Source organism: Dermacentor albipictus, chromosome 3, assembly GCF_038994185.2.
Source record: "Dermacentor albipictus isolate Rhodes 1998 colony chromosome 3, USDA_Dalb.pri_finalv2, whole genome shotgun sequence".
Taxonomy (NCBI): domain Eukaryota; kingdom Metazoa; phylum Arthropoda; class Arachnida; order Ixodida; family Ixodidae; genus Dermacentor; species Dermacentor albipictus.
Window position 1 is genome coordinate 150,043,667 of NC_091823.1, and position 24,283 is coordinate 150,067,949.

Below are 24,283 nucleotides of genomic sequence, written 5' to 3' on the forward strand. Positions count from 1 at the left end.
TCTCCTCAAAGCGGACTTAGCTACGTTAATGCATCGAATGAACTCGCTAATAATATTGTCATTCATTATTGACGAACAACGCAGTTTCAACGCGCGTAATGTACTCACGAATGAAAGGAAGTGGCTCGGGGCCTTGGCATAAGGAAAATGCTAGGAGGGAGCGTCACGTGACAATTTTGAAGTCTAGTCATAAACATTTTGAGGGATGGGATGATGGGAAGTAGGCTCTCCCGTGATAGGCAAGCGGTAGCTTCAGTCAGCTCGATTTGGTTGCACGTGCTGCGGGGTTTTCGGAATATGCGCACATTGTCGCAGTGGCAAACGCACGCCGAGGTTGAGCAAAGAAATAGTGTGCTAAGCAGTCGAGTCTGTGTCATGTCAGTCAGGTAAAGCACCGAACCACATCGCGTCTCACCACTTAAGCAAGCAGCAGACAGGCGCCAATGCAGTAGTGAACGAAGGCGTCGGCATGATGCCCAACAACCCACCACGACCAACTAAAGGACGACTGGTCGTGTTTTCAGGGCGTTTTTCAAAGAAACGAGTAAACCTTTCGCCCGGCAAACATGTAAAAGCAACCAAGCCACCCTTCCGAAGGCGATTCGTCGCGTATGGGGGCATCTTCTGGGAAAGAATATGATGTATTTTGCCCCTGAAAGCATGTACAGGTGCAAAAGCGAGCGTCAAGGGTCCACAGCGACTGCTTTCCCATGGGAAAAAAATTCTCCTCTCTTGTGCCCAATGAGGGAATGGCGAGCCCAGGACCCCGACCATATTTGAGGCCCACTGTTGTGGCAGATGGTCCCAGTCGACGCAGTCGTTCTGCTCATTGCCTTGAGCCTCTCAACAGACCGGCGAGAGCTCGATAGGCACGTCTCAACAGTGTGAGGACGTCACACCACAAAATCTCACAAAATAGTGCCCGCAAACCTCAAGGAAAGGCGACGACTTCGGCGTTTAGAGTGCAGGGTAATGCTGTTTATTTATTTCACAACGAAACAAGCACAACAGAACCTCTTGCTAAGCAAACACGCGACAGATAACTATCCCGCTAAAGATCTTGTCTCAACCTATGCAAGTGCCAGACAGCGGAATAAAAAATGAGAAAATACGCACCGGAGTTTCAGGTACACAACAGCTGATTCGACGAAACAAGAGACCACGCTCGGGCCGGCACATTCTGGACGGTTTTCGAGGTGAGAGCGACGATTTTAATGCGGTGGTAGGCGCAAGTGATGCTCTGCTAATTATGCCGCCATGGATCTTTCACCCAGTTTCAAAGCAGCGCATTTGAAGCCAAGAACGCAGCCTGTGGTAGCAGAAACGCACGCGTTGTACTTCCTACGCGCCTCCGGGCCTTTGACGGCAGGCTCCAATAAGGCACTAATCGTTACCACGTGCCAAACAAACGCGAACGGTCGGGCAACAATGTGGGTCTATTCATACCCAAAAGGCACCGTGCACAAGGGCCCAGCGAGCGATTGGGGTGGCTTCAGAGTAGGTTGGCTTGCCGAGGCTAGCAGAATCACGTGACGCTCGCTCCTAGGTTCTTTTTTCATCCATCCATGCTCGTGGCCTGCTTCGTAAGCCACCATTTTTGTTTTGATGTCTCACAGTGCGGTAGCTGGCGCCCTCGATCGGTAGAGGTGTGCGCTGTGTTCGTTTCGACCGGTGGCGGCATGGTGGTCGTTTCTAGTGAGCGTCGGCAGCGCACGGCCAACCTTTGTCAGAAACCAAAACCACAAAATTTACACGCTCTTTCGTTACACCCTTCCTTGCTGAACTAGTTGAAGTTCTGGGCTTTTCATATTATGTGCTGAGATCGCAGAATGCAGGGGTGTTGAAAGTGAGAGAACTACAATAAGCTCTCTAAAGTATTGTTTTTTATAATCGACAATAAAAAATTTGCCACATATCTAAAGGCATGCGTGTTGAGCGTGTTTGAATGTTACTTCGTCCATGAGTAGGCACAACCTTATTTGTTTTGTGCATCGTAGTTGCAACTGTTGTCTTCTTTGCTATGCCTCGGCTTATAAGAGATAATTTTTTTAATCAAGCAAAAAGTCAGCGAATTCGTGCAGAATTACTAAGCCAGCGTCGATGCACGTGACACTTTCTAGATATATTAACCTTGCTTCCACTTGTTCTGAATGAGATTGTGTTTCTACAATATGCTTTACGTACAAAAAAAAAGAACAGACCGCTTCTATGACCAACATTTGTTGGGTTCAGCCCAGCCCATAAGCTTTCAACCAATCAGCAGATGTTAGAAGACCCATTCCCGATTAAACGATAAATGGAATCATTTGTTGTGAATATTAATCAACCTTTGTGTAAGTAACCTTTTTTTGTAATGTCCGTTTCCCTGAAGAGAATCAGAATACCTTTTTTTTTGCAGCTGGCAAACTTTTTTTTTGAACTTGAGATATGCTATAGAGCGGTAGAAACCAAATTTGCTCAATTCGTTAACTCGCCATCACCAGGTTCAACGAACGAAGTGCGAATGAGCAGAAATTCAGGCATTGCTCGGATGCACAATTATTTCTAAAGAAAGAAGTTCTTTTTTAACCTGCACGTCGAAACTATTTTACAGTTCAGTGCGGCTATCGGCATCAGTTGCATTCGATTTTTCATATGAATGTTGGAAAGAAACAGCAGCACGCAGTAGAAATGTTCAAATCATCTTCGCAAAAAAAAAAGCACCTTCGCACGCAACGGAATATTGTGAAGACTTCTAACTGGTATCTTAAACATATACGGGCCAAAAATGTATATCTGACTACAAGTTCCCCTATTCCCCTATTCCCCTATCCCCTATTCTATCCGCAAGCGCAGTGCCCACGAGCCTCAGTCCGTGATTCCGACGTACCGAGACGCTGGTCCTTCTCGCTGCGCCATGCTGTGCATTTGAAGAAGTTTCGGGATCCAACGTTGCGCTGCCTGGTGACAATACGTATGCGCAGGCGCACGGAGATTATGGTTGTTTCACAGCGAATCTGTCTATGGCTAGGATCTGGCGGATCGCGCCCGAGCGTAGAGCAACAATTTTTCATTCGTCGGGTGATCGTCAAGATAGCGCAATGCCGGACCAAACCTCAGCGGGGATTAAGCTGGCGCTAAGGCCCCATATGTGGGCCCATCCCGCAGATAGTGCAATACCGGGCCGACCTGCGTCGGAGGTGGACTCCGCCATTAAGGGGCCCAAATACACAGCTTCGCTGGTTATCCTTCTTCACAGAGTGGGAGGTCACTGAGCTTTTTTTGTTTGTTTTGTGTTGTTTAACTGCTCCTTTACTTGACATGATTCTGCGCCTGAGACTGGGAAAAGAATTTAAAAAGACGACACAAAATTTCAAACGAAGCTGCATTTACTTAAAGAAGAAATCTTTATTGCTGTTTTAATGGCGCGCCTTTCTTATCGAGAAGAAACGTCGGTGAGGCCAGTGGTGGAGCACCGATCAGTTTTGCGTAGGCGGCGGTGGCACAGCGAGTAATCGGCGTCTCGGCGCACATTTCTACCGATTGGTTGGCCGGTTGTCATCCCACAGAGAATGCGTTTCTGTAATTCCTGATACAATACGTTCCTGCTTACATGGGCCGCAGAAACGCGCATTCTTCATCTCAAGCTAACTCCGCTTGACGCATTCGAGGCTAGAAGTGTTCCTATAACGGGTTATCTCTTTTACATTATATGCAATATGCTTAAACGTTGATGCGTTACGCTTCTGTCGCATTCATGCAAACGTGGCTAATGATCTGCTGTGTACACATGCGATCAAAGAGAGCAGATTCTGTCACCCTCGCACGTACGCGCGACATAGACGAATGTGTAGAGGGTGTTACGGAAACCCTGTCAAGGAAATTAGCTGTGGCCCTCAAGAAGTCAAGTCCACTTAGCTGATTTTCTTGTTGTTCAACCACTTCCATCATTACATAAGTTGCAACATTGGAAGTGGTGAAAGAGGAGGAAGTGGAGGGATAGTTAATACGTGTGCGGGCACCACTGCCACGGTATATTTCCCTCTTTATCGAAGCGAAGACAATATATTGAAATAGTAGTGTAGCACAAATAAGACGAGGACAGGAGAAAGACATAAACAAATCTTATCATGTCATCATATTGTTTGCGTGACACTAAATCCAAGCTAGAGGTCGAAAAAAAAGCGCAGAATTGACAAGGATGAGGGGGGAAACAGGGCCAGTGTTCTTTTTGAGCCCACAGTGAATACAAGCAACCAATAAATACATTCAAATAACCTAATTAATCAAAACAAAATAGGCTTTCGCGAGCAAGCCAGAAGTGCAAGCGATACACGTATCCAAATGCCGGCGAATCAAGCACTAATGTAAAGGATCACGTGTCCACTGCCTTCGCTCGTCCTTGTCAAACTTCGTGCTCGTTCTCCACATTCTAAATACCTACAATCTAGTGCAATATCACACATTGCTATACTAAGTTAATGTACCAACGAGCCCGCATCAAAAGATGAAATAACCGTCAGTGCTGCCATGTAACAGAAGCTTAATTATTCTGCAGCTTATTCTTGCGATTTATACACTTGGTTACCTAATGAGAGGATCAGTTTTCTGATTTTGAATATACATACACGGATAATGAACCTGTGTAAAATGTACCCATGAAAGCAGTCTGCAAACACTCAAATTTTCAATACCGCCTGCCCAAATTGTATGAGAAGGCGATGTTTTGTAGTTATGGTTTAAACGTGAACTTCCTAGTTGCGACAATGGTTGTCTTTTTATTGAAAGATGTGAGTCGCAAATACGACATTTTGTCAGGGGACTTAATGATATACGTTATAAAGGTCTGACTCTTTTAAAATTTAAGCTGTTTTTTTCGCGTTTATTCTTGCTAACGTGAAGACTGTGACGCTTTGCTTCTGCGTCAAAGAATAATAGTGCCTCCAGAGAATAAAATGGCTAGCGATGAGCTCCAGCATTTGCTCATGCGATCGCTTGAGATGTTTATATTTTTCCTTGCCGGGAATAACTTGCTGGCCGATGCATATATATTGGATTCAATGTACAAAGGAGAAGCCTGCAATTCGAGTATTGACGGATGGACGGTGAGCAATCGAAAATTCTGGCATTCAATTATTTACCATAATATATGCGTCATAGTAGGGTAGGCTACTCAACAATAGACCATATTCACACTATCAATCAGGTGATAAAGAAATGTGCGGAATGTAACCAACCCTTATATATAGCTTTCATTGATTACGAAAAAGCGTTTGATTCAGTCAAAACCTCAGTAGTCAAGGAGCCATTACGGAATCAGGGTGTAGACGAGCCATATGTAAAAATACTGAACGATATCTATAGCGGCTCCTCAGCCACCGTAGTCCTCCATAAAGAAAGCAACAAAATCCCAGTAATGAAAAGCGTCAGGTAGGGAGATACGATCTCTTCAATGCTATTCACAGCGTGTTTACAGGAGGTATTCAGAGACCTGGAGTGGAAAGAATTGGGGATAAACGGCGATGGAGAATACCTCAGTAACTTGCGACTCGCTGATGATATTGCCTTGCTTAGTAACTCGGCGGACCAATTGCAGTGGATGCTCACTGACCTGGAGAGGCAAAGCAGAAGGGTGGGTATAAAGATTAATCTGCAGAAAAGCAAAGTAATGTTTAACAGTCTCGGAAGTGAACAGCAGTTTACAATAGGTAGCGAGGCACTGAAGTGGTGAGGGAATACACTTACTTAGGGCAGGTAGTGACCGCGGATCTGGATCACCAGTCTGAAATAATCAGAAGAATAAGAATGGGCTGGGGTGCGTTTGGCAGGCATTCTCAAATCATGAACAGCAGGTTGCCACTATCCCTCAAGAAAAAAGTGTATAAGCACTGTGTCTTACCAGTACTCACGTATGGGGTTGAAACCTGAAGGCTTACAAAAAGGGTTCTGCTTAAATTGAGGATGACGCATAGAGCTATGGAAAGAAGAATGATGGGTGTAACGTTAAGGGATAAGAAAAGAGCAGATTGGGTGAGGGAACAAACGCGGGTTAATGACATCTCAGTTGAAATCAAGAAAAAGAAATGGACATGGGCAGGACATGTAATGAGGAGGGAAGATAAGCGATGCTCATTAAGGGTTACGGACTGGATTACAAGGGAAGAGAAGCGTAGCAGGGGGCGGCAGAAAGTTAGGTGGGCGGATCACATTAAGAAGTTTGCAGGGACAACATGGGCACAATTTGTGCAATTGGAGAACTATGGGAGAGGCCTTTGGCCTGCAGTGGGCGGAACCAGGCTGACGATGATGATGATGATGAGGGGTAATCGATAAACTGGAATGTGTTTGCGCAATTATGAGTTAAGTTGCAACTATAGCCGAAAACGTTTGCTTGATATATTTGTAGCATGCTTGTCTTATTTGCATATTCACGGCTGGCTAGATGCGTCGACGTCTGGTTAGATGAGGTTGTATACAAGCATTTCACATAAAATGTGTAATTTGAGATAAAAGCATTGTCTAGAGCAATATCATAACAACGACGTGTTAAATGAAAAATAATTATGGCATATTCACCGTCCAATGTGGATTATTTCCAAAGGTACGTTTTCTCTAAACAGTTAAATACCGTACAGCTAAAAGCAGTTCCTACTATTCTATTTATTCTGTTCCAATGCAACCTATGAACTGTTGGAATGTTGGTGTTTATAACCAAGCTTTGGAACCAAAAATGTAAGACATTTAGGAAAATCAACAAAGCTGTTGAATGCCGTGCGCTCTTCCATAAGATATATGTGCAACTTAGAGATCCCTATTAGTCAAGATTACCTGTAGAAGTTTGATGTCTGGCAATATTTTGTCAGTTCATTCAGAGCACTGCACAGGCCAGTTCTTTAAGTCCGGGCCTTTCCCTAGCCCGAAAGTACCATGCGCTGGCCCTCGCGAGTCCGGCCCGGTAACTTTAAACCTGGCCCGTACCCGGCCCAGGACTGAAAAATTCCGGCGTGGCCCGACACGAGCAGGCCAGGCCCTGCTCGACCCATTAAACCTCGAGCCTATACGAGGCTAGGCCAAGTTGTCAGTTATTTCGAAGATACCGTCATGTAACCAATGGGCGCTGGGCTTTCTTCAATTTGTATCAAAGCCGCTTGTTGCCCTGTGTCCACTCTTGCTGACTGTTTTAACTGTAAGAGAAATGAACATTTCATTTTTTTGCTAGCCGAAAATGCACCGATTATGATTCGACTATTCGGTTTGAAAACACACATACACATTGCGGAAACACACAGTTACGGAAACGGGGAAAGATCAGGCTGGCAACAACCACCTAGAGTGGCACGACAACCGTTTACATTTTGAGAGGAAGATATGGAAAAGTACATCTTCTGACCAGCATCATCTGAATTTAACGTGTGATATGAACGGCCATACTACATTTTCTATATAGCTGTACTACTGTACTACTGTACTGTATAGCCGTAATATACTCTAGCGAAACTATAAGTGAACACTCCCGTACACATTGCCAGCCATCTTGTCTCACTTTTGAATTTAATACAATGGTTGGGAAGTACAGTAATGGAAACGGTGCCAATACATTTGATGCGAATGTAAATTTGGATATGAAGGCATGTTGCATCTCAGAAGTAGCATAATATGCGCACAAACCTTTTTGAATTAAACAGAAATTGGTGATCCGCAAGGCAAACGCTTATGTGTAATCATAGTTTCACATGGAACAGGCCATTTTGATTGCTAAGATTCTGCTTCATTAATTTGTGTCGTTTTTTCAGTCGACAATTTAGGCGTCCTTGTTTCGCAATATATATAGATTTGGACTTTTGTCTGCCATTCTTTCAGTGCAATGCACGCAGAACGTAGAGAACGTAGTTTTTCTTTTTGGAAAGGCTGGATTGTGATCTTCTTGTTTGTAGACGTATATTCACAAGCAAACAGCCTAGGGCTAGACAAAGATATACAAGGCTACGAACAATGAGGTTGAGCCACTTAACATGTTAAAATAGCATTCTAATAAAAAATTTACTGAGGCAACAACATCTTCGCGTTCTGTTTTCTTTTTCACATCTACCTCGGCAATGCTGAAAAATTTTGCACCATCAGCATAGGCCTAAAGTATTTATTTAAGAACAATATACACTTGATAGTACTAATACAATTAGTTGTACTTCTTGTGCGATAAGCTACGGCAGATCATTGTACTCACTTGGACAAATAATGAAGGCAGATAATAGAAACCAGCATCGGCTGCACTATGCCGCAACACAAAAAGAATTGTGAGTTGAATTGCCAAAATTTGCTGCTACTTTATTTAGGTACTCTGAGAATTTGTTGAAAATTTACTTCATTTTTCTTTTTCTAGTGAAATTACGACACACAGGCAGCGCGAAACGGCACGTCACTGACCGCTTTCAAAAATCTACATATTTTTGTGCAGCAACAAAATATCACAGACAATTCTGCCTCTACGCACATCTGCTCTGGAAAAACGAATAAACTCCTCTCATTGATTCTTCATGTGGTAGCTATACGAAGGAATACTTGAATACATGACAGTTTACTGAATTTTTTTAGCAATGAGTGTCAATGCAGTCAAACAGTTTCCAATCTCTTCAGCACCATTTCAATGCAAATATATTTCTAGCTCTTCCTCATTTTGATTAGCCACTGAGAGGTCTAGCAACTCTTGAAGTCGGCTTTTTGACCCTACTCTTGGCCACCAGTATGCCTTCTCCTTGTTGATAGGCGAAGCCGTTGTCAAACTCACAGTGTTACCTCCCACGGACGTCGGCTCGTTCGTTTCACGCCTGAGCACGATCACCTCTAGAAATTTGAAGTCTTAATAACTTGTGAATAATGTTTACCATAGTTTTTTAGTGTCGCGAAGAAGAAAGCATTCTGGCAGAAGCCATCTTAGGATGACTAACAAAATTATTGCGACTAGCATTCACTCAATGTAGCGAAGACTAGCGACACACCGTATGGAGTGAGATAACTACATTTAGAATTTGTAGTGCTCCTCGTGAGATATAAAGTACTTCTGCTATATGCGACATGCACTGTCACCGTGAATGGCCCACTTTGGAATGAACATCGCTCGCGAAAGTTATGTCACAACGATAATAATAATATAATAATATTTGGGGTTTTACGTGCCAAAACCACTTTCTGATTATGAGGCACGCCGTAGTGGAGGACTCCGGAAATTTTGACCATCTGGGGTTCTTTAACGTGCACCTAAATCTAAGCACACGAGTGTTTTCGCATTTCGCCCCCATCGAAATGCGGCCGCCGTGGCCGGGATTCGATCCCGCGACCTCGTGCTCAGCAGCCCAACACCATAGCCACTGAGCAACCACGGCGGGTTGTCACAACGATAGGACGAGGACCGTACCCCTATGGCACACGCAGTGATGACGATGAAATTACGAAGGAACGATGTCGATAGAACGACGAAGGCACCGTGAGGACGATGGCGGGATGATTCCGAAGTGATGACTATAAATAACTACATTTACATTACAGTGCCATGACGACGGCGGTATAATCACGATTGATTGACGATAGCAGAGTTATAACGGAAAGAAGGAGAAGTTATGTCGATGCGACGATGAAGGGGGCCTGAGCACGGCGGCATCACAATTAGATGACATTTCTGAAATGGCGGTGATGGTGCAACAACAGCGTGACGACGGTAGCGTGGCGACAATGGGATGAAGACAATCGTACGACGATGATGTCGTGAGGACGAAAGCGTGGCGGTGACTGTATGACGAAAACGGCGGGACCACGACAGTATGATCATAATCAGACGACGAAGCGGTATTACGACCACGGTATGACAACAAATACCATATGTAGACATACGTAGGATTGGCGTATGTAGACGACGCAATGACAACGATGGTATGACAACCACGGCATAATCACGATTGAAGGACGACAGCATGATTACGATAGAATAACGCCGATAGAACTACGAAGGTGGTATGACGATGAGGGTATGACGAAAATTTGATGATATTTCTGAAATTATCACGATGGTACAACAGCGTTACGAGAATGACATGACTAGAACTTGATGATCATGACTGTATGATAACCCTGGAACTACCATTACCTCGAGGACGTGAGTAATGCAGTGGCGTAGCCGGAAACTTTGTTGACGTTGCAGCTCGGCACCCTCCTCATAGAATTTGTCTAGAGATCAAATGCATGAATAATAATAAATGCATGGCCATTGCCAAAGATTCTGCAAGCGAATTCTTGAATGCTACACACTGTGTAAAAAAACATGATTTTTTTCATAAAAGGATGTACTCGTATGACTCAAAAGTTGTGCCCCAAATAACTGATATCAATGCTTCCATGTTTTCTGTCTACTTATTAGGTAAATAAAATATCCCACGAACTTTAGAACTGCGTCAGTTCGATACCAGCAAGCAGTGCATGCCGCTGATATTGAAAATGTAAAGGCCGTTCAATGAATTTTAATGAGATTTTGTCATTCAAGTACATTGTGTACATATTTGTACATATGCAACAGCCAGGGGAAAGATCAATGACGCTGTCCTTCATTCCAATCTATTGCGCAGGAGCATCTGTCACCGGTGGTGTATTGTGAGTAATCGCACCGAAATTATAGTCTTAACGAAGAGCAGATTTAATAAGCAGCAGTCCTGCAAGATATAAGAGGGTGACGCAAACAACAAACGGGGTACTTCATTTAAGAGTAGCCTCTATGAGCATTTAGACATTTCCCCCAATGACGAACGAGTCGCGTGATTCCCGTCTCATAAATCTCCTAGGGTAGCTGCTTCAAATAGTCAGTAACTGACTCTTTCACGTTATTGTCGGACGCGAACATGTCGGATGATGATGTTCCCTTGAGCTGTTTTTCTAAATTTCCCTAAAATGTGGAAGCCGCAAGGTAACAGCTCTTGTCTGTATGGCGGATGCTGTAGCATTTTCCACTTGAATTTTGCCAGTTTTGTGTTAACCAGATCAACGACGAGGGGAGGGGCATTGTCGTGGAGCAAGATGACCCCATTCGGCAATTGCCAACGTCGTTTTATCTTGTTCGTGAGACGCCGCCAATCCATCGTTTCAAAATATGGCAAACGTTTGATAGTCTCTCCAGGTTTAGCAAATTCGATCAGTAATGGCCCCTGACGATCGAAAAAAAAATCAACAGCTTTGCGGCGGAAATGATAGCCTTTGCTTTCATTGGGGGGTGATGAATTTGAATGTTTACACTCTAAGCTTTGCTGTCGTGTTCCAGGCTCGTAGTAGTGGCGCCATGATTCGTCGCCGGTCACAATCCTAGTCAACAAGTCGTCACCTTCAATGTGATACCGGTTCAGATGAGTCGAGGCAGCGCCAAAACTCTCCGTCTCCAGGCGATGGTTCAAAACCTTGGGCATCCTTTGCGGACACAAGAGCCGATAACCGAGATGTTCTTGAATTATGGCGGGAACCGAACCGTGACTGATGTTCACACGCTCTGCCAGTTCATAGATGCTTATCCTCCAGTCTTTTCTAATCAGCTCAACAGCCTTTGCAATTGTGTTGCAAGTGAGGATGAGAAAAGTAGAAAAGATTGTATTCACTTCATTGGTACATGGATGTGACTCTCATCTGAGTGTCGAGAGGTCTCTAACACGTGGGCTAGCACTGCCTTAAATTACCCCTGTTGGTGTAGTCGACGTCGTCGTCATCCTCTGGAGCCTTTGGAATAGTAGTGCTTTTCGGTTGTTTGACAGCTTTTAGAGAGTGGAGGACGGGGGGGGGCGCCTTCCTGCCTTTTGGTTTGCCTTGCATCATTTTGTGTCAGCACGGGGAAAAGCGTGACTTCGTCTCGACCTCCAGTCTCTTCTATCCCTCCGTGTCAGCTCGGGGAAAAGCGTGTCGTCGATTCGGAGAAGAGGGCAATCATGTCGACGTGGGGAAGCCTGCCTGATTGCTTCACACTCGAGAGGCCGATCATGACAGCCTCGAAGGGGCTGCGTATCCGAGCACCTCGAAGAGACCCGTAGACCCCGTGCTGCTTGCTTCGTTCCGTCGATCGTTCTAAGGCCCACCTGGTGATACCTTCTCGAAATAAACCACGCGCAGCCCAAGGCGCAACGAACAACGAGCGCCAAACCAACCACGAGAACTGCCAAGTTCGCACGTCTTTCCCATAACCTTATCAGAATCGTACCTGCAGCCCTCGTTTGAGATTCCTGAAAACTAACAAAGGAGAAAACCCGACTTCATTGCATATTTCAACCAGCCTAATGCCTAACGTTTTTGAGTTTCCTTTTTCCGAGAAAGCCACGTTTGTTGAGGGACTGAAAACGCACTGAAACCCAGCAATGGTATTATTCCTGCATTCGAAATGGACAAAGAAGGGAAGGGGACCTTTACAGCAAACATGAAACTTACGGATGCGTCTAATTTGACAATTATTAACGCTTAATGCGCACTCGATTGGATCGTTGTCTGAAAGCTGTTGGGCCTCGCCGAAGGTATGAATGGGCGCCAGGCATACGCGACCCTCTGCCGTCATCTGCGACTTTGTGTGTCCGCGGCTTGCTTTTTCGTCTCCGAAAATGAGGCCGTAAACCCGGGAGGAATAACTAATAGATACAAAGTTAGAAACTGTTTGATCGGATCTTTCACGCCCCGTTCTACATGTTTCTTATGATAATTTTTTCCTAAATTCATTGCTTGAGATGTTGGTTAACTAATCTAGACTAATTAGGCAATTAAACAGAATACAATATTTGTGCGACTTACCCCATACAATAGCCAGTAACATGGATTCGGTCAGGTCGTCTTATAGAGCATAGGCATATTTTTAAACGCTGGCTAAATTAGCTGGCCTACCCTGTACATCAATCAGCTGCTAGTAGTAGCTATTTGTTAGTAGAGCCATATCCCCGTACCCCGCTTCTTAGCGGCCATATGTGTGCCTATGCGCTACACTGTACATGAAGATACAACGCATTGCTCCTCGTCGCATCGCTGCGTAGACACCTCACATGTGCATGCACCTTATTTCATTTGCATTTTTGCCGAGCTCTTCAGCGGTGCAGGCCATAAACCAAAGACTTGCGTAGGATTAAAGGTGTGACATTTTTGGTCGACGAACGTAAGCAATGCATGATGGGGCGCGTTGCACAGGGTGAAAGTAAACACATTCGTATGCAATGCCTTTAGTTGTGTATGATTAATTGCCCAGTGTTTTTATAAAACTTCACTTGACATAGATTCGGGCATGTGTGTTGGGTCTACCAAATCATCTTAAGAATTAAACCAAAGTTACAAAACTAAACAGTCTTTTGCTCACTTTCGCAGTTCTTTAACAGTTCCTTGGATTTCACAATGTTAAAAAGAACATACGAAGTTCCGGGCAACCCAGAGGATTCCATTTGTGTGAAGGCTGCATTCAACCCTCTGTTTAATAAGAGTCATGTGCTGCGGAAAACGTTCACTTACAGGAACATGAGCTCTACATACAAGCTACCTGGTATGGATGTTTCATATTGGTAAGACAACAAATATTCTTTGCCATGATTAAGTGTATTGCATTTTGGGTTGTTGCAGATTTCTGGCTTACTCCTATTTACCCCAACCCCGATGTAGGGTAAAAAACCGGAAACTCGCACCTGGTTAGCCTCCCTGCCTTCCCCCTTTCTTTCTCTCTCTCCCTCACTTTTCATCATTTCATTAATCCTAGCGTGTTCGCGTTCTAGTGCACGAGTGTATAGCTCTGGATGTTGCAGCGCAATTCTGTGCAGTTAAAAAAAAAAGAAGATTAGGCGCACGTGATATATTAGTCGAAGTGACAGTTTTAGTGGTGAGGAAAGATGTATAGCCATACTTTTTAGCCCTTTCTCGCGACGTGCACGACTAAAAACGAAGCAACATGATTAGTTGAAAAAAAATCGACTAGCCGTGCGCACACTTCATTTCTACAGCTTGGAGATCTGGCCTTCAAACACCAACCCATGTATACTTTTACTGGCACGTCTAGAAGTCGGCTTTGCGGAGCATGGAACATAGATGGGACAATTTCATGTTATATGGAGGAGCTTCGCTGTTTTTTCTTATGTACGAATGGAATAGCTCCCGATTACGCTTGAACGTTGAAGTACCCTGCATGTTCAGAAGAGGTTCATTTACGAATATGGTTGGCACCACCATCGATCCTCCAGACGTTAAATTGACGTCTATAGGTTTTGAAAACTATGGGGCTCTCACTCAGATAGTACTTGTATAGGGCGATATGCTAGATGCACGTTAGTGCTATGGCCCAATTTCTATCGGGGCATCATAGGGGTCAGTATTACCTTCTGCACACCGACTCTAAGAACGCAGGCATCGTTTTATCGGACGGTATTTTATTGAGATGCAAGCAAAATTAATGTGTGCAATATAGTGCAGGTTATTCTGCTTTTTGCACCTCATGTCTTACCCTTGTGTTCCAATGTAAGCGTACAATAATGCTCACCTTTTAGAGTGCGCACCATAAATGTGCATGCACTTTCATGATTGAAGACGCAAAGCTATTTTAAAACTTAAGATTTGTGCTATCCCGTCACACGCGGACAATTTCGTTTTTATATGCACGAGCTTCGCTGTTTTTTTTTATGTACGAATGAAAGAGCTTCCGATTGCGCTTCAGCATTAAAATACCATGCATGTTCAGAAGAGGCTGATTTATGAAAATGGTTGGCGCCACCATCCACCCTCCAGACATTAAATTGACGTCAATATGTTTTGAAAACTACGGGGCTCTCACACAGGTAGTACTTGTATAGGGCGATAAATTATATGCATGTTAGTGCTATGGTCCAATTTCTATCGTTTCTTTGAACGCGTCAGGATGAACCCTTTAATGAACGGAGGAACATTGTGCAGTGAAAACGTGGATTAATCTTATATTTATAGGTAGGTGCAACGGTCACCACCCCAGAAGATTTGCCATGTAGTATGTGTTCCGGCGTACGTTACGAGACACACTAGTCCAGATAATGCTTGTGCCCCCGAATGTTTTGCGTAGTTAACGAAAATACATACTTTTGGTGGTTTATTGTATGCGCGACATTTTTACTACGTTTATCAGTGACCATTAGTGAACTAATTTTAGATTCCTCGGAGTGATTTCCTAACCAAAATTCAGATTAACAAAACACACACAAGTGATATTTCGTTAACGCCCCAAACTCCAAAGAAGCAAGGAGCAACAATTTATTCCCCTGAAATCTAGAAAAAGAAAAGAAAACAAAGGAGCTTATCAAAATTTCGATAACGATCTGTACCAGTGTGACTGAGAATGACTTATGCACACTCATATATATATGCCAATAAAAGTGCCGCGGTGCAGTGAAATGTGTCGCGGAACTTCTTTTGAAGTGATGGAATGGTCGGATCATCTTATGCAGCTCGACGTTCGCGCGACGAGGCAGTTAGGGCTACCAATTTGTTACTGTCTCGCGAAGAACTTGGTCCTGTCGTTCCAAGCATCCAAACGCTAAATAGAACGCGACTCAAGTGGCACCACGAAGTCAGACTATAAAAATCCGCGAGTATCGGTGAAGCTGCCGGGAGAAAGCTCTTTCGTACTGGTATATTTGGGTTCTGGAGCCCCGCGAAATCACCTGCCACCGAAATGCCGCGTCGTTCACACTGATGATTCAAAACACCGCCGATGCTGCGGTCAGCTCTGGATACACCGCGAAGACAAAAAGAGTATAGGATATCGTAGTACTGGCGCGATCGGGCAAGTGCACTGACTTTTAAGCCCAAGCAAAAGCTTCCCCCACCACTTCTTTTTTATTCAGTTTTATTTGCTGGCGTCGGGTGGCGCGCTTTTATTTTTCGTGATAGTTCGTCCTTGAGGACATTCATTCATTCATTCATTCATTCATTCATTCATTCATTCCATACTCCAGTGCCGGACGGCATTATGATTGCGCTTGACATGACGCCGGTCACCCAGAACGCATTACCATCTCAGAGCCTCTGTTAAATCTTCGCAGTCACGGCAGTCGCTTGCGAGATGCAGAGCTGGAATGCGGTCGACACCATTTGAAGAACGCCGCATGGAAGGACTTAATTACTGACTCGCAATCTGATTGGTCCGCGGCGAAGAATTGCGGCGGAAGCGACGATAAAAATCAATCTAGAACGGATCGACGCGGAAAGGTCCTTTTCAGCGGAATTCCTCGCCAAGGAATCGCATTCCGCCTTGGCTTAGATCTCGAGCGTCTCAGTGTGGACGTGCGCTCTGTAGAAAAAAAAAAGAAAGAAGCGCAACCGCGTTCACTATTGACTATGATGACGGAACATTGCGCGACTAGGGTCCGGATAACGTAAAACTATTCCAATCTGGTTTTACTCAAAGTTCCCTATTAGACCTCCCCCCGCCTTATAGGTCAGAATCGTTCGGGTGAAGTCCATATGGGCAGAGCCTCAGCCAATTTGATCTGTTACTGAGGGCCAATGGCCGATATGGAATAAAATCAGATTGGAATAGCTTTACGTTATACCAGCCTAGCACGAGCAATGGACTGAATTTTGGTGATATGCGCATCATATGCACACGCACGATAAATGGACATGGCGAAGCTAAAAGTGAGCTGGCATCAGAGCGTGAGACCATAATAAGAAAGCACGAGCCTAGGGCCCTATAGCCAAGAATACAGCCCCTGGCGCCGATCAGATTACCAATGCTATGATTAGAAACCTTAACGATAAAGTCATAGAAGCTATCACAAGGCAATTTAATGAAAACTATTGGATTAAGGGAGAGATCCCCGAAGAGTGCGAAACTGCAAAAATTATTACAATACCAAAACCCGGAAAGAAGCCATCCCTGCAATCGCTAAGGCTCATTTCACTGACGTCTCGTATGGGAAAGCTCTTTGAACGGGTCATACACACGAGGCCTCAAAATTTAATTGAATACAGGGGCTCGTTCCCGGCCACCATGTTGGGCTTCCGCAAAGGCCTCTCAACACAAGACATGTTCCTCCTGTTGCAGGAAGAGGTACTCAAAGGCGTACTCAAGGGTGTGGGAAGCACCTATTGTTAGCTCTTGGCCTGAAGGGCACCTTTGACAATATACCGCATGAATCGATACTTTCCGAGCTTAATATAATTGGCTGCGGAGAAAATGTCTTTAATTACATTAGAGCATTCGTCACGGGGAGGAAAGCTGCGATAGGAATATCGCATGTCAAATCCGATCCGTTTCAAATACCCAACAAAGGTACGCCTCAAGGTGCGATTATCTGTCCTCTACTTTTTAACATGGCCATGTGTAGACTTGCGCGCACCCTAGGCGGTGTCCCGCTGCTGGGTTATACTATTTAAGCGGACGATATCACCCTTTGGACTACGCGTGGGTCCCTAGAAGAGAAGGAGCAGACCCTCCAAGAGGCGGCCACTGCAGTTGAAAACTTTTCCAGGGCCGCGGCCTCAGCTGCGCTCCCGAAAAATCGGAGATTATATGAATCCACGGGAAACGATATAAAAGTAATGGGGACATAGAAATTGCAATAGAAAATCAGCAAATCAAAGCGGTCACTGTTGCTCGGATCTTGGGATTCTGAGTTCAGAGCAGCGGCAGGGCGAACCACCCTATCAATTTACGCAAGTCGGCAGGAAAACAAGTGGCAAGGATGATTTGAAGAATCAGCTTCCACAACCAAGGCATGAAAGAAACCGACACTGTCCGTTTAGTATAGGCGCTCGTTGTCAGTAAACTAACATACAGCCTCCCTTTTCACACACTCAACAAGAGTGCGGAGGAGCTGGTTTACACTATTATCAGAGGCGCCTAAAAGGGGACCTTGCGCTTACCGGTAGGCACCTCGACAGACAAGCTCCTTGGCCTTGGTGTATACAACACATACGCGGAGCTTAAGGCAGCGACTTCAATTTCACAAAGAAGCCGACGTAGCCAGACGAGATCGGGCAGAGAGATCCTAGTGAGGGCAGGCATTCCACCACACCCCCAAAACTTGGACGAGGTACTGGTCCCGTCCGAAGCAAGATCTCAGTCGCTCCTGTCCCGAGAAATATGCACAAAGACAGAAACGAAAAGCGAAGAGAAGACAGGGTGAAATGGCTAGGCAAACCAGTCAGAAATAATGAGAATACCGTTTATGCTGACGCCTCTCAGTACAACTGGAAGCGTGCGATAGTCACTGTCATAGGCAACGACAACACTAGTCTAATCTCAAGCGCCTCCCTGATCATGTCCTCTATTTCCAAGGCAGAATGCTTCGCCATCGCTTTGGCAATCAAAGACCGGGAACGGACGGGGCCGTCCTACATCACCATCATCTCACACTCTCGGGAGGCGTGCCGCTTCTTTATGAACGGCCGTCTCCCTTTCAATGTTAGCCACCTCCTGGGAAAGGAACTCAAGAATACATACAGACTGGTGTGGTGTCCGGGACACGCAGGTCTGGAGGGGAATGTGAGGGCTGACGCTCTAGCTCGAGAGGTCAAGAACCGAGCGGAGCAACCATCACCCTCCGCTTCGCAACCTGCCAATTCACAGGAAAGCCGTCGCGAGGAGGAGCATAACGATCTGGCACATATGGCGCCACGCGATATTCTTGCCCACCAGCGCGGCATGCGGCAAAGATACGGCGCCCCCTACACATATTTGCAAGGGGAACACGCAATAGATCTCCGCAGGATTCAAATGGGGGTCTACCCAACTTTATTAAGATTGAGCAACATTTTCCCAACAATGTTCGGGCGTACCTGCCCATGGTGTAGCGACTCGCCACCGTGTTTGTACCACATCTCATGGGGATGCCAAAATAGACCGACGAATTTAAATGCCTACTTAGTTAGGTATAATTTAACCAGCACACTGGAGCAATGGGAAGAACAACTCGCCAGCTTAGATCCGAAGGTGCAGAAGGTTGTTCTTGGTCACGTTCAGCTAGCTGCAGAAGTCGGTGCAGCCCTGGACTTGGGGCGCCACCCATCAAGCTCCTAATCCCCTACTCCCCTTTCCCCTATTCAATAAAGTTATTCTCTCTCTCCCTCTCTCAAATTTGTTCTTATTCCGATCTCCTGACGTCAAATATGCGTAACCGCCGACGCAAGCATGGGGCGTTCACCCGCAGAGTTGTCTGAACAGACCAATCAAACGCTCTCCTCGTTCATAGGATGTCACTTTTGTTTGCTTCAAAAACGAATAACATTGCCTACGCTAAGCGACTTGTCTAATCTCATTGGCTGAAGAGAGGCAAGAAGCACGCTCAAGTGGAGAGGGATTTGATGGGGCCGAACCACTGCACTGAAAACCGATTACCGGATGAAGAGGCTGGTGCCGGCGTCTGCGATTCGTTCGTTTTCCCTTAATAAACTTGCGGTGGCTGGTCGAAAATCGCGGCGGCATGCAACGGAGGCTTAAGAATGACGCTAAAGCGGATCCTCGGCAACGAAGAGTTTGCAGCAAGAGGTCGTAAACGTGCCGAAAGTGCTCGAAAACGTTACGCGACCACGCAAAAAGCTTTATTATATGAAAATAAACCCGTGCTTTGCGGCAGGTGCGTGTAGCCGTTGCCTGAGCGATCGGCGGCAGCCATCTCTTATTCGTTTCGGAACGCGGTAGCCTGCGGCTATTCAGAAGAAAACTCAGTTTTGCTCGGCATATTAATGCATCTTTAACGCGTACACTTCACTTTGACGCGGTGAGTTTTTGTGGTTTTGTGACGTTGCGTGACAGGCAGGTGAAGTTTGTGCAGCCCGAAAGCTTTTCACCAATAGCCGAGGACTAATGGCGAAAATGCGTCGAATTAGAAATAACTATTTTGCTTTTGTTCGGTCGAATCATGCATAATCAGTGTGTACACGTCATAATAGATGGGGAACTATCACGGTTTTCGTGACGTCGCGTCACAGCTAGAGGAAGTGGGGGTGGTCCAAAAAAGTATTTAACCAATTGCGTAGGGCTGATTGCAGAATTGGAGTAGAAAAGTTTGGAATAGATTTACGTTATAGCGCCCCTAGAGTGAACGACAAATAAAGCATAACCGAACAGGTGTATAGTGTGGCAGCAATTATTTATTATTATCATTAGTGAGAGCAGTATACGCATACTGAAGCAAAATGGGTATAGCTAGTTTCAGAAAATACATTCTAAATTGCTTAATAGTGGGAACGATACAAAAACTTGAGATTATTGTTACAACTGAGGCATAGGTTTTAAAATTAGTTGACGTAGGAATTAGACAAGCAATTACGAAAATTAGAATAATTTTCACTCCTAAAGACCCTTTGCGGGGTATTACATAAGGGGTGGAGACAACAGAGCTTGAAGGTGACGTTGTTCGCGATGCTATTTACAGAATACTGTTATTACTTCATTGAAACCAGATACATTAGCCATGGCTGCGATGTGGTGGAGCAGGTGGTTCTAGTCTGCTGTCGTGAAAGGAAGGGAAATGCGATGAATAAAATTTAGAGGACGCTTAAGCTTCGTCTTTAAGAGGGAACACGACAGCATTCAAAGATCCCTGACTGCTTCTCACGCTTCCCGGCAGTTGGAGCGTATGTAACCGTAATATCTACGGGGAAACGCTGGCAGCGAACGCTATGCACGAAGGCGGGCTTTTTGATAGAAACGCGGCTTCTTGAGTGGGCCGCAATGAGACGAAATCGAGCGCCAGCTGACAACTTATAACGATCTCGTTAAGGCCTTTTACCTCAGTCGCCAAACCTTCCCCCGGCCTCACCCAATGTTCAGCCGGGCGCAGGCTACCACCCTGCGTCTACTACAAACAAACACGTACCCTTCACCGGCCCGCCTCCACATTATATTTCCAGACGTCTACACTACCCCCAACTGCCGGTGCTGTGGAATTCACCCGGCTACGCTTCCGCATATGCTATGGGAATGCCCAGCACAATACACACAGACTAACACCACGACTCTCTCGTCGAGGTTGCATGAGGCTCTGCAGAGCTCCGCCCTTGAAGACCAAACCTGGGCGACCCAGCACGCCCGCGAGGCGGCGGCGAGGCAAGCCCTCGACGTCCCTTCGTGGGAGGCTTAGGCCCGGCCATCATAAAGTGCTGGTTCTACAGTAAAAGCTTATTCCCCCTCCTCCTCCTGGAGGCCCCGGACATACGTGCGCTCCGGCGCGAGCAAATGACGGGTGCCGCGGCTGATTTGTGATTGCTAGAAATACTGGAAAAGAGGTTTCTTTGAGTTTTCGCGTAACAGAATTATGTTTTCCCGTATAGTCAGTTTACAGTCTGAGAGCTATCATCTCTGTAGGTAGTGTGTAAGTCATATTTTACGATTTTCCCATGTCGTTTAGCTTGAGATAGTCAATTATTTCAGTAAATTAGTGGCGTCACATGGCGGGCCTGGGTATGGGTGGTTGGAGATTTTTTTTTTTGTCGTTGAAGCGACGCCAGTCGCCGACGCAGGACGCCGGATATTGTGCGACGCGGGCTCCTTAACGCCATCGCGTTAAATGGGCACAGTACATGCCATTTGGCAAGCAACATTTAGCGTGTAGCCCATGCGCAGCGATATGCGTGCTGGCGATAGACTATAAAAGGCGTGGCCTTGTGATGTGGCGTAATGTTTTGAGATACATTTAAACTCAAGACGTGGTGGAAGTAGAATAGGCTACTTCTGACTAAGCAACCGTGATTTTGAACCTCGGCGAAGACAGGAGTTTGTTTAGAGACCAACTTTTATGACAACTACGTACACACACGACCAGCCTAAGGGTCTGTCAGTAAATGCCAGTGCCATTAAGATTGGTGTTATCCTTTACGAGAACACAGGGGATCGTAAAAATAAGCGGTCTCAATTCATTTTAATGAGTTTTATTAACATTGTAATGGATTATGATAGCCACTTGAAACACTCATTTTCTTTTACCCTCGCCAAGGAAATGGCTGTGGCAAGGAAACGGGAGCATGACAACGCAATATTGCATTTACCAGTAGTTGCCTGACTAAATCTCCTGCGCATGCATGCAAGCTGGCGACCTCTGCAAGTGGTCTCTGTCACCGCTGCCCTGTACCAGGACGCTTCAGCTTCAGTACGCAAATTGCCCTGTCTCATCGATCTGTCTAATTGGGCGCTGCTATTGTTTGCATTTCCGTTGCATTGGCGCTCATTCCGTTATTCCCAATATAAACATGGTTGTCTGTATTAGTGAAATGGAAAAGCTATTCATTGGAAGGGAGATATTGTTGGTGGCTTGCATATGACCACTGACATGCTACTCTACATATGGAGGGGGAACGGGATTAGAAAGCCCCAGAGAAGAGTAGAAAAATAGAAAAAGATGTATGTGACTAAAACAAATAATGATATTCTCGCGGAATTAGACGTCGAAATCAGATGACCGGCAAGAAGGTTCGTTAGGCTGTAGCGATCCCGCTGACCTTATGGGCGGTACATTGCGTTGCTGACAGCCTAGGCATGTATTGTAACATTATCGGGTGAGACGGTGCGAAACATTGAGGTCTTTCTACATGGGGAAGCAACCCTTAGCTGAAATTTCCAGAGCATCAATATTAAGAGGAGGTGTTATTTTGAAAAGCAGGAGATAGGACCTATGATCGCACGTAGTGTCAGCGAAGCGTGACAAATTACATCCACTCATATTATCACATATTATTTGCGATACGGGGGACAATCAAGCGATATACATTTCGTTGTTTCTAAACTACCACAGTTTTCAGAATATGTATTAGTGGCTCTTTATATGTGGCACAAGTAAATTAGCTTTGAGGCTGTCAGGTTCAGTTTTCTGTCGACCGGTGATATAAAGTCTGACAGAAAAGGGAACACTCGTAGTATTCTGGGTCAGGGTTATGTAACCATGACATCTCAATGCTGTTTTTTTTTTCGCGCCTCGTCAGTGATCAGAGCGACGTATACCCAATAATTCAAAACATTGCCCCTTCGGCAATCTAATGAACTTCACCGTACTACACCAGCGTTATTCAAAGGGCAAGATTTCCAAAAAACTTACATTTCCAAAGATTAGCAGAAGTTCAACAAGTTTCAAGCAGCAACGTCGAGGAGGTACAACTTTGTAATAACATACACATTTATGGCACCTAGTGACAGCGCAGCTTCATAGCAGCATTACGGTCCTGGTCAAAACACTGCTATATAGCAGCGCCGATGTTAAGATGTAGCACCGTAAATGCATTTCTCATTACAAGGAAGTACCTTCTCGATGTTGCTATTTGAAACATGTTGAAACACGACCAATTTTAATGAAATATAGGTTCTTGGAAATGTTGTCCATTGAGTTATGCTGGTGAATTGCCGTGAAGTTGAACCGATTGCCGAAGGGGCAATGTCAAAAGCACCTAGACATTCTGCGCCGGCGTTACCACTATCGCTGCGAGCGGTGAGTGATTGGAAAGGAATGAAATCGAGTGAACAAATTCTCACATTATATGGGCCATTTATTTTACTCTGTAGTCAACCGATCGCAGGAACTTGTGCGGCGAAGCGGCAGGCTTCAGAGCTGAGCTCTTTCTACGTGAACATTTTTTACCATTGTCTAAGCGCTGGATATTCTTAAAGGTATTATTCTGAAAGTTTTGTAATTAAGTCGATTCCGAGGTGCTGAATTCACTTTTTTTGGTTTCACGAAAGGTAATGTAATCGCCAGAAAGGTTGGCCTCATGTTGAAGAAAGGCAATGATAAAGGGCGTATGTTTGTTGCTTAAGCGGATGTGAATGTTCCACATATTTGGTAGGGCTGTCTTTGATGCCTTGGCTATTATGGCTCATTGCATCGATGTCTACAGAAGCTTATACGCCTCTTTAATGCTGCAAAACTCGGCGTACTTTGATCCCGTCACTCACTTTGTGCGGAACGAAAATTGCTAATCTATATGGTGATGTAGAGATCATAAAAGTGTAGTAGCAGTTCTGAAAATGTCTGTCACCGCTTAGTCCTCATTGTTAGCATATTTCAGAGCAGTCTGATAGCTCCGCTGCTAAAGGTAGTTCATTTTTTGCACTGGGAAACTTTCAATGGACAGCGGTCTGCTTGGTACAGTATTTTGTGGCATAACCTGCAAAACATGAGCGAGAATTCAGATAGAGAGACTTTCTGTGGCCTGTCCAAAGCAAGACCATGCCCGAGTTCTTGCAATGTGGCTTGAAATGTGTGTCGTCGCATGATGGACGCGTCAGAGATGAATCTGAAGCATAGTGAAAAAAGCATACAATAGTAAAATGACACCACAGACTTCCACAGCCAAACTTACACAAAGA

At 45.2% G+C, this 24,283-nt stretch overlaps 1 protein-coding gene across 2 annotated transcripts in view; it reads left to right on the forward strand.

Moving 5' to 3' along the window:
- The first annotated feature begins 4,983 nt into the window (after positions 1-4,983).
- The window catches only part of LOC139056972 (uncharacterized), a 40,972-nt gene continuing 21,672 nt past the window's right edge, over positions 4,984-24,283 (forward strand). The window contains exons 1-2 of one of the 2 annotated variants that reach the window (XM_070534756.1): positions 4,984-5,084; positions 13,339-13,529. In XM_070534756.1, coding sequence (XP_070390857.1) covers positions 5,040-5,084; positions 13,339-13,529 — 236 coding nt within the window. In that variant the 5' untranslated portion in view covers positions 4,984-5,039. Of the gene's footprint in view, positions 5,085-5,492; positions 5,612-13,338; positions 13,530-24,283 lie in introns of those variants that run through there. The other variant, XM_070534757.1, reaches the window with a different exon arrangement.